This window comes from Oryza sativa, chromosome 1 (assembly GCF_034140825.1).
Source record: "Oryza sativa Japonica Group chromosome 1, ASM3414082v1".
NCBI classification, from domain to species: Eukaryota; Viridiplantae; Streptophyta; class Magnoliopsida; order Poales; family Poaceae; genus Oryza; species Oryza sativa.
Genome location: NC_089035.1, coordinates 36,594,883 through 36,619,090, shown reverse-complemented (window position 1 = coordinate 36,619,090; position 24,208 = coordinate 36,594,883). Strand labels below are relative to the sequence as shown.

The following is a 24,208-nucleotide window of genomic DNA, read 5'->3' as shown; positions in this document are numbered from 1 at the left end:
GTTTGATCCGGCTTCCTCCATTCCGTGGCTCGCTCTTGTCATTGTCAATGCTCAGCAGGGTTACTACTGCTCTCTTGTGGCTATTCCGGGTCATTAATTTCCAAATTGAGCTACTGCTGATTGTGTACCTATCTACCCCATCGTACAGCAAAGATGGGGTTTGGGATTGTTGGTATATGCCCTTAAGAAGATGTACCAATATGTACTCTTTTGGTGGGGGTACAGGCTATTGGTACCTTTCTTTGGTTGTAGCACCAACACCAAGATGATGTATAAAGTTTTACATGTATAAATGTAACTGGGTATATACCAAATACTTTTTTTCTTTTGAACCCAAATTCTTTATCATTGCCACTTCACCCATACATCAATTCGCCTCTATCCTCCGATTGACGAGGTTTCTCTAACATACATCAGAGGGACATGTGTCTCTAACGTGTAGTTTTCTTATGTCAGTGATCCATATCCCTTTGACTTTATGTCACAAGAAAGACTTCTATTTTTTATTTATACCTTTTGTTGCTAGCGCATCGTAGAACCCACCAAGAAATAAAAGAAACCTTCACGTGCGAGACAAGAGATAAAATGCTCTTTTTGGGCAATAATGCCTATTGCAACAACCCATCCATTTATTCAATTTTGTAGCCATGTGTGGAAGTGGAAATTGTTCGCTAATTTGTATACTTTCACGTGGTAGTATTGTTTTAGTGAATTGATATGTATTAATACTTCACGCCATTAATATATCAATTAAAAAAATAGATAAATTGTACACTTCTCATTTATGGGAGCGTATCCTATGCACACAAGCCCTCGCGTGTACACATCGTGTACACCAACTAAAAATTATCACAAAAAATTCTAGGAAAATTCATACATGTACTTTCAATAGTATTACATCTACGTGTAAAGTCGTATCTTCAAATTCATTCTACATAGAGAATAACAAAAAAGATAAAATTCTGACAAAATTGCAACTTTAAAACTGTCAGATTTTTTGTTTTTTTGTTACGGCTAAAATATAATGAATTTGATGTTAAGATTTTAACCCTAGGTGTAATACAATTAAAAGTATGTGTATGATTTTTTCTAGATTTTTTGGTGACATTTTTTAGTTGGTGTGCACGTGTGTACACGTGAGGGCCTATGTGCATAGTATATGTTGCCCTCATTTATAAAGATAACTGTGCCGCCGCGTCAAAGATACACAAAGCTGCATCCTTCCTGTTTGATAGTGTGACGGGGAAACTCACTAAGCACTCGGTGCAATGCAATAGACATGAAAAAAAAAACTGACCACATATATTAATTGTAAAGGCATTTTATTTGTAAGGCAAACAAAGCCACGATACAATTAAAAATATTTTAGAGGCATATGTACCATATCAACATAATCAAATATCATAGTTATTCAATGTTGCATAATCGGAATTGCTAAAAACTGTCGCAAGCTTTTTTCAAAAAACTTTCTAATATAACTCAATGTAACCATAATGTAATTACACTATACTTACACTGAGTTACATCGAACTCAGTGTAAGTATAGTGTAATTACATTGTAATATCTATATAACTTAGTACAAACTACAAAGTTACATATATTTTTTAATACTTATACTTTTATATATATATATATATATATTGTAGTTATGTAAAACTATATTATAACTATACTGTAGTCAGATTTGAAAGATCACTTTAAAAATTTACGGCAGTTTTTAATAGTCCTCTGCATAATTATATAAGTTGGACAATACTTTCTGCCACTAACTCTCATCACGTAGACATACGTATCCACAGCTAATGTTTTGGGATTTTTTTTTGGAATTGCTAAAACTCTGTCGACAGAAAATCTTATCTCAAATTTTGCAAATTTTAGATCACTGGATATGCTTTACGATTCGTGCTCTTCTTCTCTAACTCCGGCGGCCACCTCTTCTTCTCTGGCGCCGGCGAACCCAAACTCCAGTAGAGGGCCAACGAATTAGGGTCCTGGGGTGGGGTGGGGGTGGGGGAGGGGGAGGGGGAAGAGGGGGGAGTTCGCCGGCTTTAGAGGGATGGCCGTGGGAGGTGGCGGATCAGGCGGGCGGCGAGGCGGCGGTGGCGCTGCCGAAGCCGCGGGGCTGAGGACGGCGGCGGGGGCAAAGTGGAAAGAGTGGTAGGACGAGGCGGCCGTCGTAGCGTCCCGCCGCCGGCGACGGGGAAGACAACGGACAGCTCGCCGCCGCCGACTTGAGGCAAAGGAGAGGAGAGGGGGCCGGCCGGGGGGGGGGGAGCGCTGAGGAGCGGCGGCGCGTGAGGAATCGGGAGAGGAGAGAGGATTTTTAGGGTTTGATTGCCTGCACGAATCTTAAAGCAATCGGGTGGTCTAAAATTTGCAAGATTTTTGAGGGGTTTTCTATCAAATGATCCATAGACAGTCATATTTTTTTTTCTATCGCCAATCAGCTTGCTTAGCACCTATTCCTTCTTTTTTTTTTGCCGGGCCAGTTTAGCGCCTAATCGTCGACGGACGACGGGAATATCAGAGAACCGTATATCATTCCGTAACAAATCATCGTGGGGGCCGGGAATACCCAAAGATTCCGTGGTACGACCACCGCACGGACCGGCGACCAACCAGTAGCGTTTGTCCCGTCGACGAGGGCATGCGATGCGAGCGCCGCGGCGAGCCAGACTCGGCGATCGGACCCCGCCCCGTTTTGCCGAGTGATCGGCGGGCGAAGTCTAGATTGGCCGTCCAGTTTGGTGGCGGCCACCGACGGTGTCCCAACACCGTGGCGGTTCGCCACCTAGCCGATCGAGCCCCATAGCGACGGCGTGGGCCTCGTGGCCGGTGGCCGGTGGGCAAGCCGCACTACGAGGCACAGCGTCAACTGGGCAGACTGGCAGCTGTGGATCTGAATGTTTTTTCTCTGGAACTTTGCTGCAACGTAGAATTGTAGAACTTCGACTTGAAAAATCGTTGAAACCCCTGTGAAGCTTATTGTGAACTTGTTGTCTTGTTGATACCTTGCCAAACTTTCTGAAACCTGCTACTTTTTTCATTTGAGAACATTGAAACCTGCTACTTGTTCCAATGTTATCCTGCTGGCTAAGTGGCTAGCTCGTTGATCCCGATTCTCATCTGTCAATCAAAATTGGCACGTACTGACCGAAGTGGTAATATAGGTAGTCTTACAAGCAGAACAAGATTGACACGGGACGAAATGGAAAAACGTGAATGTTAATTAGGGAATGATCTAATATTCAATAATTAGAAGGATTGAGGCTTCGAATCCAGATCGTCTAGCCCACCACTTTGTAGAACTAGCAGGAAGACCCATAGACGTTTCTCTCACGGGACATAATAGATAAGTTTCGATCAGTTGAGCTATAGCTGATAAGAACGTATAGAAATAAACAAGACAATTAAAGATATTTTATGGATTGTACTATTAGCGGTCTAAAACATGGCTAATGATAGGCCGGCCATGATAGGCCAACCAAATTTACTTAAGACTGAGAAATATGTACAAATATATAAAGTTTTGACTTCAATACGAAGCTGTCGAAGTAAATGAAAGTTGTCACATGAGCAACCTCCAAAAAAAAAAAAAATACACCGAGAAATTACTCTCTTATATATTTCTGAAAACCCCAACCTCCTTCCAAATCGCCACTTCTTTTTTAATTGAACCAAACATGAAACTTGTCGAGTGCCGCTGGTTCTGAAACACACGCACATTTCTTTCCTTCCAAACCATCCAATGTCTAAAAAAAACATGGCTAAAGCTAAGTTTCAGTTAAAATTTTGTGATTGATAACAAGCTGACAATTAAAGCTCGAAGTGTGAATCTATTCATAAATAATATTGGTATCTGTAGTCTTTTCAAAAAAAATATTGTCGCCTGGGCATACGGTGAGGCTGGAGATACGGGAACCATGCCCAGACACGATGTGCTGCATCTGAATCTAGTCATAAATGACATAAGAGAGAACCGAAATAAGTTTCAAACACACACGACATCAAGAGACTGTAGCATAGGTGTTAACCAGGCTTGAGTCGCTTGACCCTGATTAAAACAATTAGAAGTGAATATACTGTGCATAAGAAATTATGAACAATTGTTTTTCGTAGTGATTCATTATTTTGATTTACAAATTGATACTAGAAGAAATGAAGAATCGCACATGATTCATTTTTTTATATAACTGAAATGGTTCTCTGTTGTTGGGCACACAGCTAATAAATATTTATGACTAAAATGTCTTATACTCCGATCTTCCTGAGGAATTGGAAGATAAAGGTCAAAGGTGCATAAACAATGCCATGATGTCAACAACGTTGATTAACATACGGTCTACTGAACATTTAACATTATCCGTATCACTGTATATGTTGTCTATATAATCAAATCATTAATTAGTTAAATCTATTTAAAATAGCTCAGCAGACCACACATGTGAGTGATTTCTTCTGTTAGAGTATGTGTTGAATGTGTACAAAGTCAATTGTGTTTTAAAATTTGGAGTTATAATAAATGTAAGATATAATTAGGGTCGAACTCTCTCGTATAGTTTCTCTTAAATAGAGAGGCACCATCGGTTGTAATCGTATAACGATAATAACATAGACGAGGGATGATTGGTCGGCGTCCTATCCGATCGATGGTCGTGGATAACATGATACGTTGTAATTATGCTAGATCAGATAGGAGTCTTGTAATTAATGCAATTGGGATGATAGATTCCTAATGTAACCTTATTTATACTAGTATTATATACTATCAATGTATTGTACTGTACACGTCCTTTTTCAAATAAACCTTATAAGAAAATACTGTGTCTTGGTATCGTTATTATGTTTAGATTATTTATGGTCTTTTTAAAATGTTTGGTTACTTATGTTGATTTTGGAGCCGGTTTTAAGATATGTATGGCACTTAAATATGACGTGTAAAGATCATATATATTGCAATCTGTGCTATTAGTTAGGCACAATCAAGATTAGCAGAGGGTTCATGCCTAGCAAAAAAGTTAAGCATGAGACATTTCCGGTGGATTTGGATATGTTCATTAGTGGGGCCTAAGAAAGGGACCAGAAAACGTTTTCGAGGTGATGTACTATTCCCGGGACCGTTTCTACAAGGTTTTGTTTCCTTTTTTACCCTTGAATTTTTCTCCAGAAGTTGGGTGTGAATCCATTAACCAAATAATTAGAACAAACCAAATGGCATATTTCATTGCAAAATTACCCCAAAAAAAAGGGTTCTTATGTAAACGTGGCAGATAGCTACACCAGCCGATCTACACGTGACCAAATCAAGGTTGTTGGTTCATTTTCGTAGTTCATAAGACATCAGGTACGTCGGTGTTTAATATTTGCATACTTGCATTACACCATGGCGTGAATTAATTAAGTACAACATATACTATAAATATGCTTCAGTACATTTTCACATCACTTGTGTTTGTACATCTAGTGAAACCAATGCAAGCTAAACCAAAACATCTGTTGATCAATCAAAATGCTGATGTTCTTATTCAGGGGGTAAAAAAAAATCCAATTTACCATCCCCTCCTTAAGGTGTGTTTAGTTCCACGTCAAAATTAGAAGTTTGACTAAAATTGAAAGTTTGAAGAAAAAAGTTAAAAGTTTATGTGTGTAGGAAAGTTTTGATGGGATGAAAAAGTTGAAAGTTTGAAGAAAAAATTGGGAACTAAACCCGGCCTAAATTAAACTGACCGAGCGTGAAAACAACGAGAAAGGAAGAGAAATGTGTAAAGAAACCCATATATAGCAGTATAGAGCTACCTTGTAAGCATTGTCCAAGCCCTGCAGATCACATGAAACAGCAGAGCATCATCAGTTCTATCACCAGGAACAGCAACAGAGATCCCCAAAAAACATCAGTCAGTTATACAAATCCCTTGGGCAGGTTACCCAAACACTCCTCAATAAAGGTATTTTTTACCTTGAATTTTTCTCAACTAATTTGCAAGCTTATCAAACAAAAGAATCTCCTCTCTTTCTTTTTTTTTCTTTACACTACAGCCCTGAGGAGACCACCTAATAACACATAGGTAGATAACAAAGAGCATTCCATTTGACCTAACCCATCCATCCTGCCCAAGTCTTTCCAATTCTCCAAGCCCTGTGTTGCATCTGCATGCCATCTCATCTCATCTCACATTCCTCACACACAAAAAAAAAAACCAGAGGCTAGGCTGTGTGCAGATTGCACAAGCACATGAGTTCACATTTTGTAAAAAAAAAAAAAAAACTTGTTGGATTCTTGCATGCCTCTGGGCCTGAAAAATAACGGAAGCAGAATAGTCTGGGCAACAGCTGCTGCTGCGGCTGCTTTTGTTTAGGCACTAAAACAACTGGGTCTTTTCAAGTCTAAGCCATTGGGGGTGAGTTTTGCTTTGGTTGGTTTGCTCGTTTTTTTTTTCTTTTCTTGATCTCTTCTCCTCCTTCCGGGGTTCGCGTTCGCGTCGCTCTCGTCTCGTCTCGTCATGGCACCACTGAGGGGAGCCAAGCGGCGGAAGCGGCAGCCGGAGAAGGCGTTGCCGGCGGCGGGGCAGGCGATGCCGGCGCCGGCGCCCGGCGGGGATTGGTGGGACGGCTTCGCCCGCAGGCTTGCAGCAGGTATACGTCTTGCCGTTCGTTCGTTCGTCTCTTCCCTGTTTGCGAGCACTGTGCTCCTCGTCCTTAACCATGTCCATGCCCGTTCCCTGGTTCCTTGGCTCGCTGTAAACCTCGCGCCCGCGCACCGTAACCCTCGTCGGCGGCGAGTAATGCGTGCTTAACCCCCTCGCGCGCTTGGGATTGTTCGCGGGCGGATTCCGCGGGGTTAGATCAGGGAGACCCGCCGTTGAATTTGCACTGTTCGTGCCTGCGCGGTATCTGTTCGATGCGGTCGCTTAATCCGCCCGTGCAGTGCTCCTTAATCAGGGTGGTTACTGTTGCAAATCCGCTGTTTCGGTGGGCTTTGTTTTGGAGGTGGTGGGATTGTACGGTGCTCCGAGGCAGCGAACCATCTCGGGCGGGGGGGATGTTCTGGATTGGAGACCACCATGGATGTCGATTGCTCCGAGGGTATGAGCAAGGAAAAGCTTGTGAATGCCGTTGCTCTGATGGGTATCGATCGAGTAGACCGTGTTTGGGAGAAGAATTGGTTGTGCCATCTGTGGTTTTGTTGTTTCCTTCTCCAATCCAGATCTATGAAGCCTTTGGTGCAATGGTATTTTGGGGCTAGAAATTTACGGGTGCTGTTGGCTTTTGCCCATTGTGTCAATCTAATTCAGAATAGGTTGGTTGACTGTTCATGCCTTGACATTGCAAGAACTAACTTCTTTTCTCTTTGCAACTTATGAAGTAACTTCATTTTGCTAAGGGGAAAACAACATCTCCCGGAGAACAATTAGTCTGTACTTGCCATCGAATTGCTTTGCCTGTTCAGTCCAGAATTGTAAAGTGTAGCATATGCGTTTTTTTTAAGTAATTAGCTCATCTGTTCACAGGTAGTTTCCCCAATTTCATCATCCGATTGGCTGTTAATATTTTTTTTTAAAGGAAACACGTGAGGGGATTGGGTTCCAATAGATTGACTGGCAAATCCAGAAAATGATTAGTGTGGCTCAAAGGTAGGTCGGTTGAATGATGTGTTCCGAGAAATGGATTCCCACGATAAGTTTCTTGAATCTTATAGTACCTGGTACCACAGCAAATACTGTTTTATAATTCAATGTGATAGATCATCCAGGAGTATAGATTCATTAGGCCTCTCTGTATGGTGTTCAAGTGAGTCTTTCAGAGATCATTGGGTGAAGCAGCCCATACAAGTACAATTTAGCTTGAACAAATAAAGTAGATTTGTATAGCTATTTGTCTGGCTGCTGTATTCTTATTTTGATCATACATGTTCTTACAAAAACATAGACAATATATTTTTGAATTCTTGAAGTCGTTAGTGATATTTATTCTGAGCTTCCCTGATTGCTGAAATGATCTGAAACACTGGAAAACATTGGTTTTGAATGCCTACCTATCCTTTATGACAAGTGACATTGTTAGAATTTTCAAATTTTGACAAGAGTGACATTTTGAACAATTAGTACAAACCTGAGCATCAAGTGTGAGTGATTTAAGAAGGTAGATACAGGAATGATAGCATTCTAGTCATCTATTTAACAAGGGCAGTGTCCCTTCTACTGATGATTCTTCTAAATTTTGAATCGATATTCACTGTATTGCCAAAACAGCTAAACCTTTTCTCATATAATATGCTCAGTTCATTCATGATATTGCTAGTATTGTTCATTTTCTGTTCTCGACACTTGTGGACCATGTTCTATTAGATTTGAATCTCTTCTGTTAAATTTGCTATCATAAGGTTTACCCCGTTTCTTCCTCTGCCCTTCTAATTTCAATATGAGGAGAACGAATCGAATTCTTTGAATTTCAATATATCTGAATTTTCCCTTTTATGCTTTCAAGTTCCCTGCCAAATAATTTATGATATGCTCGACTAACGCCACTGCGATCTTTGACTATGTCTTATGTCCACAGGACAATTTTCCAAAGACTGCCAAAACTTTGAGTCCGTCTTCAAGATGTCGAGGAAGACCTTTGACTACCTTTGCTCTCTGATTAGTGGGGACTTCACAAGAAAGACACAAAGTTTCAGAAATTTCAGGTTTGGAGACAAGGCAATTCTAGGCGTGGAAGATCAAGTAGGTGTTGCTCTGTTAAGATTGACCACCGGTGAGTCGCTTTTGAGCATAGGGAACCGCTTCGGGATGAACCACTCAGCTATCTCAAACATCACTTGGAAGTTTATTGAGGCCTTGGAGGAGCGCGCTGCCAATCATCTTAAGTGGCCTACTCCTGAGGAGATGGCAACCGTCAAATCTAAGTTTGAAAAGATTCAGGGCCTCCCCAACTGCTGCGGCGCCATAGACACAACGCACATCCTCATGTGCTCTTCAGCTCAGCCTAACAGCAATGTCTGGCTCGACGGCGAGAACAGGAACAGCATGGTCCTGCAGGCCATCGTCGATGCCGACATGCGGTTCAGAGACGTTGTCAGTGGCTGGCCTGGCAGCTTGAATGACTCGTGCATCCTGCGCACCTCAGGATTCTACAGGCTCTGCGAGAAAGGCGCGAGGCTGGACGGACAAACGGAGCTTCCAGGAGAGCCAGCTGGGTCAGTGGTCAGAGACTACATTCTTGGGGATGCAAGCTACCCTCTCCTTCCCTGGCTGATGACTCCATACCGTGAGAAGGATCTATCTCCGGCGAAAGCCGACTTCAACAAGCGGCACGCCGCGACGATCATGGTGGTGCAGGGTGCTCTGGCCAAGCTGAAGGAGAGGTGGCAGGTTCTCAAGGGAGAGCTGTGGAGGCCGGACAAGCACCGGCTGCCGAGGATCATCTACGTCTGCTGCCTGCTCACCAACATCATGATCGACCTCGAGGACGCGGCGAGGGGCGGCATGCCGCCGTCGCACAACCACGACGACGGCTACCGGCAGCAGTTCAGCGATGTCGCCGACGTCGGCGCGGCCGCGCTGAGGGACCAGCTGTGCCAGTATGTGAGCAGGATTGGCAGCAGTTTGCCGGCGTGATTCTGGTCGCTTTGCTTGATTACTTTTGTCTCTTTTTGTTTACCTTGACATGAGATGAAACATACCAACAGGTGATAGAATTGTAATGCGAATTTTGGTTACTTTCGATGATTGGTCGGTTTTGATAGCAAGTATTCTGAAATTAGTCAAACATTATTAAGCAACTTAGCTATAAAGAATACCATTCAAATTCCAAACCAGGCCGAAGTAAATGTATGTAGTACTACGTCAAAACATGGCGGCTGTATACTGAAGACAATTTGGAAACTGGCTCGTCTTTGAGCAGAAACATGTTGCTACATGGTTACTGTGCTCGATTACAGCCAAGATCGACATGAAACCACAAGAGTAACAAGTGTGCCGACCACAACCTTCTTAGGATGACAATGATCGCCAGTTAAGCTGCACCTACCACTAACCCGTGGCAAATGTTCAAAGGACATTGCAAACTGGGAGTACTGATCTGCTAACAGAGACACTATCTGAGGCTTGCTCATCGTCAACCTGAAGGATGACACGCCATCAGCTGAAAATAGATCTCGCAAAGTGTTCTCTTGCCGTTGCTAGGGCACTGCTTAACTTCTGCATGTACAAAAAAGAATTAATTCACTTGGGAATTTTCTCATGTTGGTTTGGTGGCAATTACGACACCATGATTGCATCTCATTGTGCAATTGCACTTAAGGTGATGCGACGGCTTGCCATACCTGCTCAGTGAGAGACCCGGATCCTTCCAATCCATGACCTGATACCTTTTCAAGAATCGCCTTTGCATCTGTTTCCAGAACAATCCTGCAAAACCCGATTGTGAAGAAACAATTAGTAGCGTCAATCAATAACTACAGGTTGTCAAATGTTTAATATGCCTGATTGTAGATGTTCTACATTAGCATAGCATTTGTGCAAATGTTTATCTGAAAATTGGTTGGCTGTGAACTGAGCATACCCAACAATGAACTATAAAAATATTATAGATAACTGATAGCTGTCAATGCTGATTTTGTGTAAAATTCTGGCTCAATTCTCATCACCTAAACAAGGCCAGAGTGTAGTTTCTTTACATTAACCAACTAGTGCCTAACCTCACATTTCAGCAATACAAGCCCAAGACCTTGTCTGTTGCCTTTGATATGAACGTAAAAATGTGATAGTTATCAAAACTGGGCTTGTTCAATTGATGGAAAGCAAAGGTTAGCATATTGCAATGCAAACATAGTAATTACCCTCCATCAACAACTTCGTCAAGGCATAAGAAGATAAGATCCAAGTTTTCAAGCGCAGCCCTTCTGTGCACTTTGTTTCTGAAAACAAGAAAGAGAGTTGTTAAAATAGTATACAGTACTGACAAGCATTTATAATGGATGTTAAAAAAGATAGGAGTGTACGGCACAGGAAATGTCCACACCTGAGAAGGTAATCAATAGCTTCAGAGAAGCCCTGAAGAACAGATGCTAAAATGAGCTCATTCTCTTCATCACCTCCAGTTACAAAAAAGTGTAGATCTTGGATGAACTTGTATACAACGAAGTAACTGTCAAACATTACTATCTCAGCTGCAAATTGGGAAAGAAAAGAAAGAAATCACTGGATGAATATAGTTGGATGACTTGAACTAAACAACCTACCATGCAAATTTTACACTCATGTGCAATGCAATTATTCTAAAATCCCCCAAAATGAATGATCAACCAAAAATAAGGCATTTCAGATGACACAGGCATCGAGATCATTTCATTTGTTGGAACAAAAATTCATTTTTCCGAAACTTGAATCTTTCAGTCAATTTTAAGAAATGCAACGGAATTCATGAGCAGTAAAAAACAGATAACCTGTTATTCTATAATATAAGGTTAGTATTCCACAGCAAAATCTGGTGATAACTCTGCCAAAATTCAGAAATCGACCAATTAACATCTCATAACAAGCAAACCACAGGTTTACAGAAGATGAGCCAAACAATGGAATGATGCTCGAACTGGAAGATATGTGTATGCCTCTAGAATATTCCACAGGAGTCTTACAATAATCAACAATGCCATATTGTGAGATGCTAAATTGCTAATTGATGTTCTCAGGGATAAGGCAGTTGTTCTCTACACAAGTAGCACAGAGCACCTTTTTTTTTTGAAAAAAAAGAAACAAACATTGTTTTGATTCTTCCAGAACAGAACTAGAATAAAAGTATATTTTAATCACCTTCTGTTCTAGCGCTCGTTTTCTGGGTTTTAGCAAAGACCGACTTCTCGAAAGCTTGCTTCGAGGACAAAGAGGGCCAGTCATCGCTGTAGTACTTCACCGCCACGCGCTTCCCTTCGGAATCCAGCACAAGAATGTTCTTCACCGAAGGACAGGATTCCTGCACGAGCAAACGATCAAAGCCAACCCTTTCAAGAAATTATTTCCAGACAGCAAAATTTGGGAAACAAAAACATAAAAAAAAGGTCTTATTACGCATAAAAGATATGGAATGGCACGCCGAGTGACCAAGAACTCCGGATTTTTCACCATCTGCTCTTGGTCATAAACCCTAAACGACATAACTAGACCGAAGAAACAGAGATGCGCGCAATTAAACATCGTGAGAGGAGAGACTGGCGGAAGGAAATTACCATCTCGGGGAAGCGGATTTGCAGTATAGGGGAAGGGATGGGCGCGATGCCGCGATTGGCTGGTGGATTTGTCGCGGATTGCTGCGCGAGCGAGGCGATGGCGGAGGGGAGGAGGGAGCGAGTCCGCGAGACCAGGACGAGGACGGAGGAGGAGAAAGGAGGCGAGTGAAGCGGATTTTTCCTTTTCGGGTACAAATCCGATAACTGCAATATCATGATCCGGCCCAAAGCCCAAACAACGGCCCATAATTATTGGGCTGGTTACAGACTTACGGTTAAGAAAAAGATAAGAATATCAATAAATAAATCCTTCGGCCAGGGGCGTTAGAGCCCATTCAAAAAAGGCATTGTTTTGAATAAGCGAAACGGCATATTTGTAAACGTAAATTAATTTGTAAATAAAATTTTTATATACGTGTTTTTAGGCTAAAAAATAAACTTTGATTAAAAAGACCTTAAAATCAGCTTAAATTTAAATTTTGGCCGATAAGTATAAGTATAAGTATAAGCGAAAAGATGAGACCTAAATTTTTACTTGATTATCTACTTGATTATAGGAATAATACAATATTTTAAGATAAACTTAACAAATGACTTAGAATAAGTGCTGGTTTTTTTTCTTGAGAAGTAGCATAGAGCAAATAATTCACAGCAATAATTTGATGAAGTAGCAGGGCTTAGGCTGTGTTCGTTGTGCTAGTTGAAAACCTTCTATTCTCTTCCAGCACGGAAAACGGAGTACAATAGCACATGATTAATTAAGTATTAACTAAAACTAACTTAAAAAATAGATTAATATAATTTTTTAAAGCAACTTTCCTATAATTTTTTTTTAAAAAAACATACCGTTAAGCAGTTTAAAAAACGTGTGCATGAAAAACGAGAGGGGAGTAGGGAACCCTACAAAAGAACGCAGCCTTAATGGGCCTACTTGATTCTCTTCCATTTTTAGTATTGCTAACATTTTTACAATGGCAACCATTGGCAAGATTTGGCTATTGCAAATTATTTTTTTGGCAAAGATGATTGCTTGGATTGCTGGCAAGATTAGTTAGACTAGTAACGGAAAAAAAAAGGTATCGCCAAATTTGTGGTAGCAAACCAAACAAGTGGCAAATGTTCTGGCAGAGCCAACCTTTTTGGTAGGGTTGAATTTGGCAAATAACCAAACAGCCCCAACATTTTCTCTTAGCATATCCTTGGTCCTTTCTCTATCTAAAATTAATAAATAGATCAGATACAAAAATATTAGGGCATGTGCTATACTTGCAAAATGTCCTGCCAAGTTTCAAATGGTCCATAGATCCTTGCCTCATTGGGTTCTTTTTCTGGAAACTCAGCTTGGTTGAAGAGAGCTGTCAACCTTACACACTTAATCAGCACTCTTAGCTAACCTGAAACAAGACTTCAATCTCAGAAGCAACTTGTTATCTCATCTTCTCTCTTTCATCAGGTAAGGCTTTTCAGCGACAACTTGAGAAGTACTGCACAAGCTAGCTTCCTAAAGTCGTCTACTCCGGCAAGTAAACCGAATAACTCTGAAAAAAAGAAGCTGCAAATTGGATCAGTGGCGAGGTCACTACTACTAGTCCTTCCCGTGTGTTGACTTCCTTCCCACTGGATAGCTAAGTCAGTACGTAGTCGACTGCTAATCAAGTCAGAACTCAGTAAATCACCTTCAAAAGCAGCACGGTATCTTCTGATCTTGATGTCTTGATTGCATTCAGAGTTGCAGACACAGCAACAGCTGGGTAGTTAAGTTTTTTCTCTTGACCTGGGCACATCCTGGTCTGAAACAAAAGGGGTTCAAGGGTATTTTCTACTGAAAAGTAGTAGAAGGAAACGGGCTAGTTCAGGTTCGACTTGTGCACATGTTAATCGGTTAAGAATAGTAGTATAACGAAAATTAAGTGTGAAATTTATTTCGTCTCGAATTGCTCTTTGAAAACCTGAAAATACTGGGAAGTTGGCTGGCTTGAGGATGAGTTCAAGGAAAAGTAAGACAAGGACGATGGTGTTCTGCTTCCACAGCCTGTACTTTGGGTTGGAATCGAGTAGTTGCAGCAAACAAGCTTCTCTCTGAAAATTCAGGCAAATGGTTTTTCTCACGAAAGATATAAACAAGTAGGCGCAGAGAAGTTCCGGTGTTTCATATCCACACAAGATTAGCAAGGAGAAAAAGTATATGGCTCACAATTCAAGAAACACTAATATAAATGAAGCATCTTTGACATAACTGAAACTGCAGCTGTAACTGGTTTCATGTCATCCACGACGCATTGCCAAAACCTGGTGAACCTTCAGTTTCTGCAAATTTGGTTTCCTGCATTTATATAGCAAGATAGAAAACAATAATCGTTTACTAGATACAACCATGCCTAGAATAGATATGTTCGTCGCTAACCATTAACATATCATCAACGTGATGATGCAAGGTGCAATGTACTAAGTAAGAAATCATGAATTGGCATGGTGTGCGCCTAGATATGACAAGGCATAAAAATAAACTCTGACCTTGGTACTGCTATGTCATCTATGATGCAATCGCATTCGCACAAATCCTCATTTGATTTCTTCTGGATGAACCTTCAGTTGATACCAATTAATTACAGATCCTGACAGAGACACATTCTTTCATTGACTCAGTGAAACAGCAAAGCAAATGCAGATTAAACATCAAAACATGGAAGAGAGACATGCATACCTGCAATTATGCATATGTAGTTCAAGTAGTTACTATTATATTTTTTTGACTTGCCGGATTTAGGAGTCGTCATCCTGATACAATGAACCATGCGTCCATTGCTGGTGATTAGCCATCATCTGCATGCATATTCTGATATCCCGTTGGTAATTAACCGAGTTGAGTGCTTGTTGGATCCAAGTTGCATCGGATGAATTCCATACCAATTCCAAAGTCCACATCATATGGCGCGTACATTCCATCTGCATTTGTTGACTTCCCATGTTCTGAGATTGAAGTATTGTTTCACGTTAGAGTGGATCACCGTGTGGAGCCAGTATTATTGCCATTTGCAACAGGTGTTCGTACGCATTGGAACGCAGTGTACTGTGTACATCGATGTTCAGGGCCACGCGTGTCTAGAAAGCAGAGGGTATGTCGCAGAGAACCTTTTTGCGAAGAGAGCGAAAGTCCCGCCTAATTAATTCATTCGAGTACAGCAGATACGGATTTATAAATGCCTGCACGCCACCAAGATTACAAAGAATTCTAGTTATACACGAAAAAACAGGTATTTTACTGTTGTTGAGAAGACTACCGGAATGTATGTGCGTTGCTACGGGCTAAAAGAAAACAATCATATGACATAAAAGTCAAAAGTGCAATAATTATATTATGCATCCGGTGAAAAAAATAATTATATTATGCGGTGTGTTTTGGACCGCGAAATTAAGTGCCTGGAATATATAGATACAATATTTCAAATGTTAGAATTTCGATGAAAATTCTAAAATGGGAAACACATTTTTAGCCATTTCAGTTGTTTTAAGAAATAGAGGATATAATATATTGGTAGAATTCCTAACGAAAAGTTGCAAACACATGCAGCTATAAACTACCATCGTTTATTCTTCAGCTTATCAACCACAACTAAAATGTGAATTTAAAGTTAATTTTGATGTTCTTTTATCATAATTTATTTTTCAACATTTGCTTGATCGATGAAAATTCTAAAATGGGAAACACATTTTTAGCCATTTCAGTTGTTTTAAGAAATAGAGGATATAATATATTGGTAGAATTCCTAACGAAAAGTTGCAAGCACATGCTACTATAAAGTATAAACTACCATCGTTTATTCGTCAGCTTATCAGCCACAACTAAAATGTGAATTTAAAGTTAATTTTAATGTTCTTTTATCATAATTTATTTTTCAACCTTTGCTTGAGTCACTAAAAACACATGTATAAAAGTTGAGGGAAACTACAGAACGATATACATGTTCTAACAGAATGCTAATGTGTGCTAACATCAACATGATATTGTAGGTACCGAATATATTACCTCCGGTATCAAATATGATATCTCGTATGTACTAGATCTGATAACTAGGTATCATGATAGTATCAGTATGATATCATAGATATCGGATCTAGTACCTCCGGTATTAGATATATATGATATCTCGTATGTACCAGATCCGATATCTAGGTATCATATTGACGGCATCATGACGTCATCTATTTCGTTGGAACGGTATACCATTTTGTAATATTTCTGATAAATTTTTATTCATAATTTTTTAGCGCTAATAAATGTTTCAACTTATATATTTTACACTATAAGTCTTTACTGGCATTAATATAGATGAGCTAAACCTGAAAAAATCTGATCGACATTTTTTTGAACACCAATGTTTTTCTTGTGCTTATAATAAATGCTGTCGTAGGCTCTCCGGACCTTCATTATATTTGAGAGATATTTGAGAGATGAAGTGAATAATTCAAGTCATCAAACAAGCATAATGAAACATCCGACGCCTCGAGAGAGAAATATTGGAGACATTGCTGAGCCCTTAGCCTGCCAGTCAACTTCAGCCTGATATGTGCCCGTCAAACCACTCGAAGGCGGCGACCAGATGTGTTACACATTCAGAAGACTTGACAAAAATGACTAAAGATCTACAACCTCTCAAATATTCCTAACTCATACTCATGTAAATCTAGTTCCCAGGATGATGTGCACTAGATTAACACTTTCATCTTAAGCATGATTATACATAGCAAACACAACTAAGATGAAAGAAACTTAAGACATACAACAACTTAATAATTAGATAGGCCGACCGGCCAAATAGACTTATTAGAGAACAGCGGAAGCTTGACTACCCAATCACAAGCACACCGACTAAGGGTTTACCCCATTAAGTTCTCATCCTAGAAGAAGCAATCGAAACCCGCATCACTCAAAGACTAAGTCTAAACCTGCAAACAAAAGGTTATATCAACAGCAAGAGTCAGTACATTAAACAAGTTAATGTACTAGCAAGCACAAGTCAATCCTACCATACTACATGTAAGGCATATATTCAAAGGAAGGAAATATGTAGTTCAATTTCAGCATAAAGCAAGTTTTGTTTCGCAATTCTTTTGTAAAGGAGTTGATGCTTCAATTAACAAAGACAAGTTTTAAGTTTCATTATTAACTTCTTCATAATTCCATCATAATCAATCTCTTATTGCCATACTTAACAATAAGTCATAATGTATCACCACACACACAACTCAACACATTTATCAATTTCAAACCAATGTCACATGATCACATTTTTAAAACATAGTCTATACTCATGACACATCACCAAAGCGCTCATGACCGTGAGCATGGCTAATCAATTAGTTTAAAGAACTCTGCAGAGTTTGTACAGCTTTACCCACATGATATGAACTCTCTAGTTTGTTTTGAGTTTGCAAGACTCCACCACACTCTTCATGTTGAATGTGATCTAGAGGCCATAACGAAGCCTTTACACTACTTAGAGCCTAGCCTTGCACCAGCACGATACGTGTTCCTCCATCCTAGGCATACTTGGAATATACCTAGAACCGTTAAGTGGCGGGCCCACACCTTAAACTTAACGCCGTGGTGGCGGACACGACGGGAACCCACCACGTGGCACAATACCGTTATATTGGACACGCTTAGTCACCTAAACTACCACGTCGGGGTAAATAGGAAGCTCCTCTGAATTATACGAACTCATACACACCGGCCTACCAGAATGCAAGGCTATTCCTAAATAGATTAATCAGCTTAGGCCATCCCATACTAGCACATGTGGATGTACGAATAACTTTAAATGGGTAACACAAGTTCTGTCCTTATGGACTTGGGCAAACACTCCCCCTATCGGTATGCAACTAACACCATATGCACACCACTTGCCGCCCAAGTATAAAATCACATTTTACATATTTTAGTTCGCAAATACCCATCATATTCATTTTATTCCAGCAAAGGTTCACATATGAAAATCACATTTTAATTATAGATGGAATGAGCATTTGCATATTTCTAAGCATGGCTAAGCAAGTAGTTGCACATAGAGCATATATAAACCAATTTGAGCACAAAGAGTGTACTGTAACCATTTCTAGGGGTTCAAGCTGCAAGAGGCTCAATTATTCAAGGTAGGGAATGCAGCAAATAGGTCATAACTACCTTAACCCAATTTTAAATACCAATATAGTTTAAGTTCACATGCAACTTTGCAAACAAATATTTTCATTCCTCAAATCATGGGATTCAATGCGTTCAAAGGATGGGAGGAGAAAACTTGCCTTGATCAGATAAATGTTAGCACCTAATCCACTTCTTCACCGATTATGCAATTATCTAGATAAAGGACACGATATGCAATTAAATACCGAAAGAGCTGAAAATCCAAAATGCTCTAAAATGCATGATTTATGCACAGTGGGTTGGTACTGATCTAAAATGACTTTAGGTGAAATAATTCCTATTTTATTTTATTCCATTTGGGAGTTATGAATTTTAGAAGTTTTATCGGTTTATAGTAGTATAGTCTTAGGTAGTGTTATAAAATACTTTTGTAAAGTGATTTTTATTATATTAGACTTCACAGGGGTGTGGAGATGTGTTTTCTAAGACTAACACATTTGGTTTCACAATTTTTGGAGTTATAATGATTTTCTTATAGATTTTACAAGTTACAACGTGTTTTAGGCATATAGTGTTTTATATGTTCATGACTTTTGAGTTATAGGTTCAGAACATGCTACTTCCTGTTTAAGTTGAATAAAAGGAATAATTTGGTTAACTAAAACATTTTTATTTCACATGTTTATGGTCTTTACTACTATGGTTCATATTTTATAAACTAGAGATGCTCTAATCTAAACTAGCAATATATTATATTAACCTAGAAATTGTCATATGAGCTAAGTTCTTCTAAGTTTTAGTGGATGAGGATGGAACTATGGCTTCACTGGTCAATCAAGTTTTTATTTAGGTTTAATTAGACCTAAAGTGTATATATACTTATACATGTTTATGTATTACTTAAACAACACTATGTGTTTAAATTCTTATTTCACTAAGTTAAGGTTTTGATCTATGTTCTCTACAAAAGGTGCCAAATTTTATTTTACTATGTTGAAGATAACTATTTGCTGGTTCTATGGAAACTTTGTTCATTTCATTTGGACTAAAAATGAATTTTCTACAAGTTTTACAAATTAAAGGCTGCTCTATGTTAGTAAATCCTTATATGAATATTTAGAGACTTTTACTACACAGTAAGTATATAATCTTATTTCATAACATGGAAATACATGTTTTGGTGATCCTACAGAACTTAAGTTTATTCAAATTGAAGCTAAATTGGGTTCTACATGAATTTCTAAAGTTTAGCTTATCTAAAACTAATCATTTTAGATATAATAGTTTTAGAGGAATTTGATGCAAAGTAAGTAATTACTTTTATTTCACCTAATCAGAGAGTGCATGCATGATGATGAATCTGCAGTTTTTGAGTTTGTTTCAAAATGAGTTGAGATGAATTTTCTATGTATTTTATAAGTTTGTACATGTTTTATGTATGACCTATCTTAGATAAATTTTAGAGACATTATTTGTACAGTGAGTGTCAAGTTTTATATTCCTGGAATAAAGTTCATAACTTCAAGAATCTACAGCAACTGTAATCACTTTAAAATGAGCTATATTTGATTTTATATAGATTTTACAACTTTGTGCATTTTTCTGCTAAACATATATTTGTTTGGGCATTTTCTTAATTATTCTTCAGATTTTAAAGGATGGGGTCCACATGGCTGTGAGGGACCAATATGCACAAAGGCCCTTGAGGTTTCTAGGAATCAACCCGCAGTCCTAGGCCCATATGTCAGTGTGTTTCTACAATTGTAAACGGATCCCTGCACTTAATCTAATTCACGGAAGTCATCCCTCTGCTCTAGACAGAGCAGAGCTAGCCATGGCTGAGCTCGATCTCGAGCTCGCCGGCGGCAAACGGTGGCTCGTTTGAGGTTGAGGTCAAGAGATAAAATGAAGAGCAAGCTCTCGCGATTCCATTCCTCTAGTTTTCTTGGTTAGAGGACATCGGAGTAGCGCCGATGGCGAGTGTGAGCGGCGGTGGTTCTTGGGGTGAAAGTGCATGTGTGCATGGAAGTCGATTCCGAACGAAAAGGATGCATGCATGTGGTCTTCTAGACTTCAGGATGCTCACCGTGGGTCGAGCTAGGGTTGTCGAGGTCTTGGCGGCAGCGGTGACTTGTGGAACGGCTCGGCGACGGCGCTCCTCCTCGGGTGAACGACGACGGCTCGAACGGGACAATGAGCTGCTTCAAGCAAGCATGCACGAGGGTTGTGAGGTCAAGGAGATGGTGTATGCGCAAGGAATCGAACAATGGCTCACCGAGGCAGCGGTAATCGATGATGACGGCGGAGGCAATTCTAGATCGGCGCCGGTGAAGAAAAGATGTGTTCTCCAAGTCCTTCACATCTCCGGCTGGGGTTCTTGAGGCGTATTGAAGAGGAGGATGAGGCGATGACGATGGCGCAGTGGCTTGCTCTGAGGTGGTCGAGAATGGCCGGACGACGACGATGGTTGAAGTGGCGGCGCTCCGGTGCGTGCTCCAGGGCGTTGTCAGCGTGGCTTGCGTTCCCAGCGATGCACTGCACGAGAGGGGTTTAGGTCAAAAGAGGAAATGCTCGGCATTGTGTGGAGAGATGGGAACGCGAAAGAGATGGAGGTGACCTTGACTCAAACGGAGATGGCGAAGGTCGTCGTCACTATGACCGGCGGCGAGGTTGAGGATGACGGAGAGGCTGAGGACCTCTCCCTCGACTTCTTCAGCTCCAGAGTGATGTGTGGAGTTGGGCGACTCGGTCTGGAGGAGATGGAGGCATGACTCAGTGACTTGAAGGCGTCGACACGTCGTCACCACGCGTCGACGCGTCCAGGACTCGGTCGGCTCTCGATCTCTTGCTCTCTGTGTTTCTTGGTCGGCTAAGGATGACGGACAGAAGAAGGGCGAGCTGGAGAGGCTGCCAGGTGGGGCCAAGTCGATGGAAGCTAGGCTAGGAAGAGAGGTATGGGTAGGAGTTTGGGTAGACTTAGTTTTTGGATAATTTTCGGAATTATTTCTTCCCCCTAAGTTTGCAACTCAATATCTTAATATGTGGACCAGAAGAATTAGTGTAGATTTTACTGGTGGTAGATGTTTATATCTAGATTCCATTTTCTTTGATTGCACTTAAAAATAATGGGTAGACTGCTCATAGAAATTAAACAAAGACGGGCTATTAGAAAGCTAGATTGAATTTTTAGGAGGCTTAAATAGAGGAGGAAAATTCTAGAAAAGTTATATTTAGGCATGATAAATAATCTAGTATTTGAATAAATTATTTTCCATGTTCACTTATGAGCAGTTAAATGTACTTTTGGATGAAGTATGGCTTTAGCCGATTAAAATTTAATTTGATTCCTTTTAGTTTTATGCTTTGACTGATTAATTTGTGGTATTAAACTTAGTTATTAACTTGTACCAATATTATAGTGAATTGCTTGTGCTAAACATTGTCTATCTAATTTTTTTCCATGGTTTTTAACTTGCACATAATATTTTAGAGAATTAGGATTACTTTACTTTGTATATGTGTTCCCACTTCATAATTGCACCTAATATTGTTACAGGGATTACATTAAACTTCTTTTGGGCTGAGAAGATGATATTTGAGTTTAATATTAAGTCCACATGTTATCACCCAAGATTAACTATAGGTTTGTTTAGTAATTTTAACCCTTTTAGTTTATGCTCATGAGACCTATTATGAAAAGCGAGACCAAAATCCAAATGCACAAGGTACTCGAGCCTAGGCATGCATTATGCACGTGTATGCTCAAAAGCTTGATGACATTTCTAGTCTAATGTTGGAAATGAAAAGGTTTTATTTTGTTCTCAAATTTTAATCATGCAATAGTTTAAGTTGGTCATCACCTAAATTAAAACGGAAATTTTTTTGCTCTCAAAAATTGGAGAAGTTAACCTCTAACTATTACAAATGCAGTCCGCGCTCTTCATCAGCACAGTGAAAAAACATATGTACAGACTAGAAAACGCTGTACGGTATAGTTAAACGGTACGCTAGTAATAAGTAATAACCCACAAAAAATAGTCTTAGCTTTTCATATTTTGTCATTACTATTAAGGGCAGTCCTAACCCTCCACCTAGGATGGTGTGTATGACATTAATTATATTGCTATGTAGGACTTTTAACTTATATGACACTATATTAATTAAGAGAAAGAGTGAAGAGAGGAAGAAACTGGGTCTCATGCATGACATAGCTTCAACGCTATCAAGTTTTGCATTGGGAGAGAATAGTGTCTTCATAATAGATGAAGAATAAATATTATTGGTAGAGAAGAGAGATGATGTATTTATTAATGGCCCACTTTAAGAAATCATGGGTTGTAAAGTGTAGTTTATGTTGTGATGTCTTATTGAAATGGTATCATAGACACTGCTTATGGATATCATGGGTTGGGACCGCCCTAAAGGACAAGCCATGGCTAGGAACTTAAAAAGAAAAACATTAATGTTGGGGTCACCCACTAATTAATTCCAAATGACGTCGGAACTACCCTATATGATTTGAATCGTGCAAAATCGATTTCTCTATTTTTCGCATCGTACGTTCCAATCGGGTATACTAGATGAGAAAATGCATATTAATTAAGTTCGGCGTTTCTTTTTCCACAATGATGATTAGCCGCGAGCGTAACCATCATGCTGAGTTGCTCATAGAGAATTACCATGCAGTCAGTCCAGTCGTATACTTCTAGAGCAAAATCTGTACAACATTGTGACCTAATTTTCTTAGACATTTTTGCAAATTCCATCAGCTAGAAGCAACCAGACCTTGGAAAGACAACCATTCCAGACACCTGAGCCACTATCACAGAAGTCGTCCGATATTAAATATGCCGAGTTGACCTTTGGCACTCAGATGATCGTGCAGCTATATAAATATAGTAATAATATTATTAAATATGAATAATAGTGTGACACAGAGATTGTTGTTTATTTTGTTATGATTTACTCCCTCCATCCCATAATAAGTGCACTTTTGTATTGTTTATGTCCAATATTGACCGTTCAACTTATTTGAAAACTTTTTATAATTAGTTATTTTATTGTTAGTAGATGATAAAATATGAATAGTACTTTATGTGTCACTATTTTTAAAAAAATCATAAAATTTTTAAATAAGATGAACGGTCAAACGTTGGACACGAATACCCACAACTGCACTTATTTGCACGGAGGTAGTATTTTATTACTACCTCTATCCCAGAAAGACTGTAATTTTGTACTGTTTATGTCCAACGTTTAACTGTCCATATTATTTGAAAAAAATATTATTAGTATTTTTATTGTTATTAGATGATAAAACATGAATAGTACTTCATGTGAGACTATTTTTTAAATTTTTTTCATAAATTTTTAAAATAAGAAAGACGATCAAACGTTGGACACAAAAACCCACAGTTATACATAAATTGGGATGGGCGTAGTATTAAATGTACTTTAAATAAGTGTGACTTATATTTTGACATATTTACCTTTTTTTTTAAAAGACGAATGATGAAACATGGAAGACGTTATATTTTTTATATTATAAAAACGGAATACAACTTATGCAAGCATGACCTAGCAAGTACGTTAACACTTATCTCTTCGGCACTTGCCTAATTAGAGTTGTTTAAAAGAAGCTAATTTATTAGTGCTCTATGTACAACTGCTGCAAGAAAATTCAAAGAACACGTTTCGTGAAATCGTGCCGCACATTGATGTGTGTGTTGCTGTGGTGACTGGTGAGTCAGTCAGTCGGAGTCCAAGATTTGGTTCTTGGTTAGAACATGGTACTCACTACTCGTGATGTTTGTGTTGACAAAATATGCAGGATTCAGGA

The 24,208-nt window shown here is 39.4% G+C and overlaps 2 protein-coding genes and 1 long non-coding RNA gene across 3 annotated transcripts; 1 reads left to right on the top strand and 2 right to left on the bottom strand.

Moving 5' to 3' along the window:
* Window positions 1–6,409: 6,409 nt before the first annotated feature.
* On the top strand, window positions 6,410–9,807 carry LOC4327379 (protein ALP1-like). Its single transcript, NM_001409082.1, has 2 exons — window positions 6,410–6,634; window positions 8,558–9,807. Exons 1-2 carry the CDS (start codon window positions 6,502–6,504, stop codon window positions 9,613–9,615), a joined length of 1,191 nt encoding a protein of 396 aa, NP_001396011.1. The 5' UTR covers window positions 6,410–6,501; the 3' UTR covers window positions 9,616–9,807.
* LOC4327378 (coatomer subunit zeta-3-like) lies at window positions 9,802–12,394 on the bottom strand. Its single transcript, NM_001409083.1, has 6 exons — window positions 12,225–12,394; window positions 11,812–11,971; window positions 11,021–11,168; window positions 10,839–10,916; window positions 10,323–10,407; window positions 9,802–10,197 (listed from the first exon to the last, which is right to left on the bottom strand). The coding sequence occupies exons 1-6, from the start codon at window positions 12,225–12,227 to the stop codon at window positions 10,138–10,140; spliced, it is 534 nt and encodes a 177-aa protein (NP_001396012.1). The 5' UTR covers window positions 12,228–12,394; the 3' UTR covers window positions 9,802–10,137.
* A 6,132-nt stretch (window positions 12,395–18,526) lies between these two features.
* LOC9271642 (uncharacterized) lies at window positions 18,527–21,121 on the bottom strand. The gene is made up of 4 exons (XR_001547369.3): window positions 20,987–21,121; window positions 20,645–20,904; window positions 20,456–20,567; window positions 18,527–18,582 (listed from the first exon to the last, which is right to left on the bottom strand). It is a non-coding gene; the product is annotated as an uncharacterized lncRNA (long non-coding RNA).
* Window positions 21,122–24,208: the final 3,087 nt, after the last annotated feature.

Excerpts from the sequence above, each read along its gene's own strand:
- LOC4327379 (NM_001409082.1), top strand. The coding sequence starts at position 6,502 with ATGGCACCACTGAGGGGAGCCAAGCGGCGGAAGCGGCAGCCGGAGAAG. Across the intron at positions 6,635-8,557 it reads CGCCCGCAGGCTTGCAGCAG|GACAATTTTCCAAAGACTGC; the intron begins GTATACGTCTTG and ends TTATGTCCACAG.
- LOC4327378 (NM_001409083.1), bottom strand. Across the intron at positions 11,169-11,811 it reads AACGAGCGCTAGAACAGAAG|CTGAGATAGTAATGTTTGAC; the intron begins GTGATTAAAATA and ends CCCAATTTGCAG. Across the intron at positions 10,917-11,020 it reads GCTATTGATTACCTTCTCAG|AAACAAAGTGCACAGAAGGG; the intron begins GTGTGGACATTT and ends TCTTGTTTTCAG.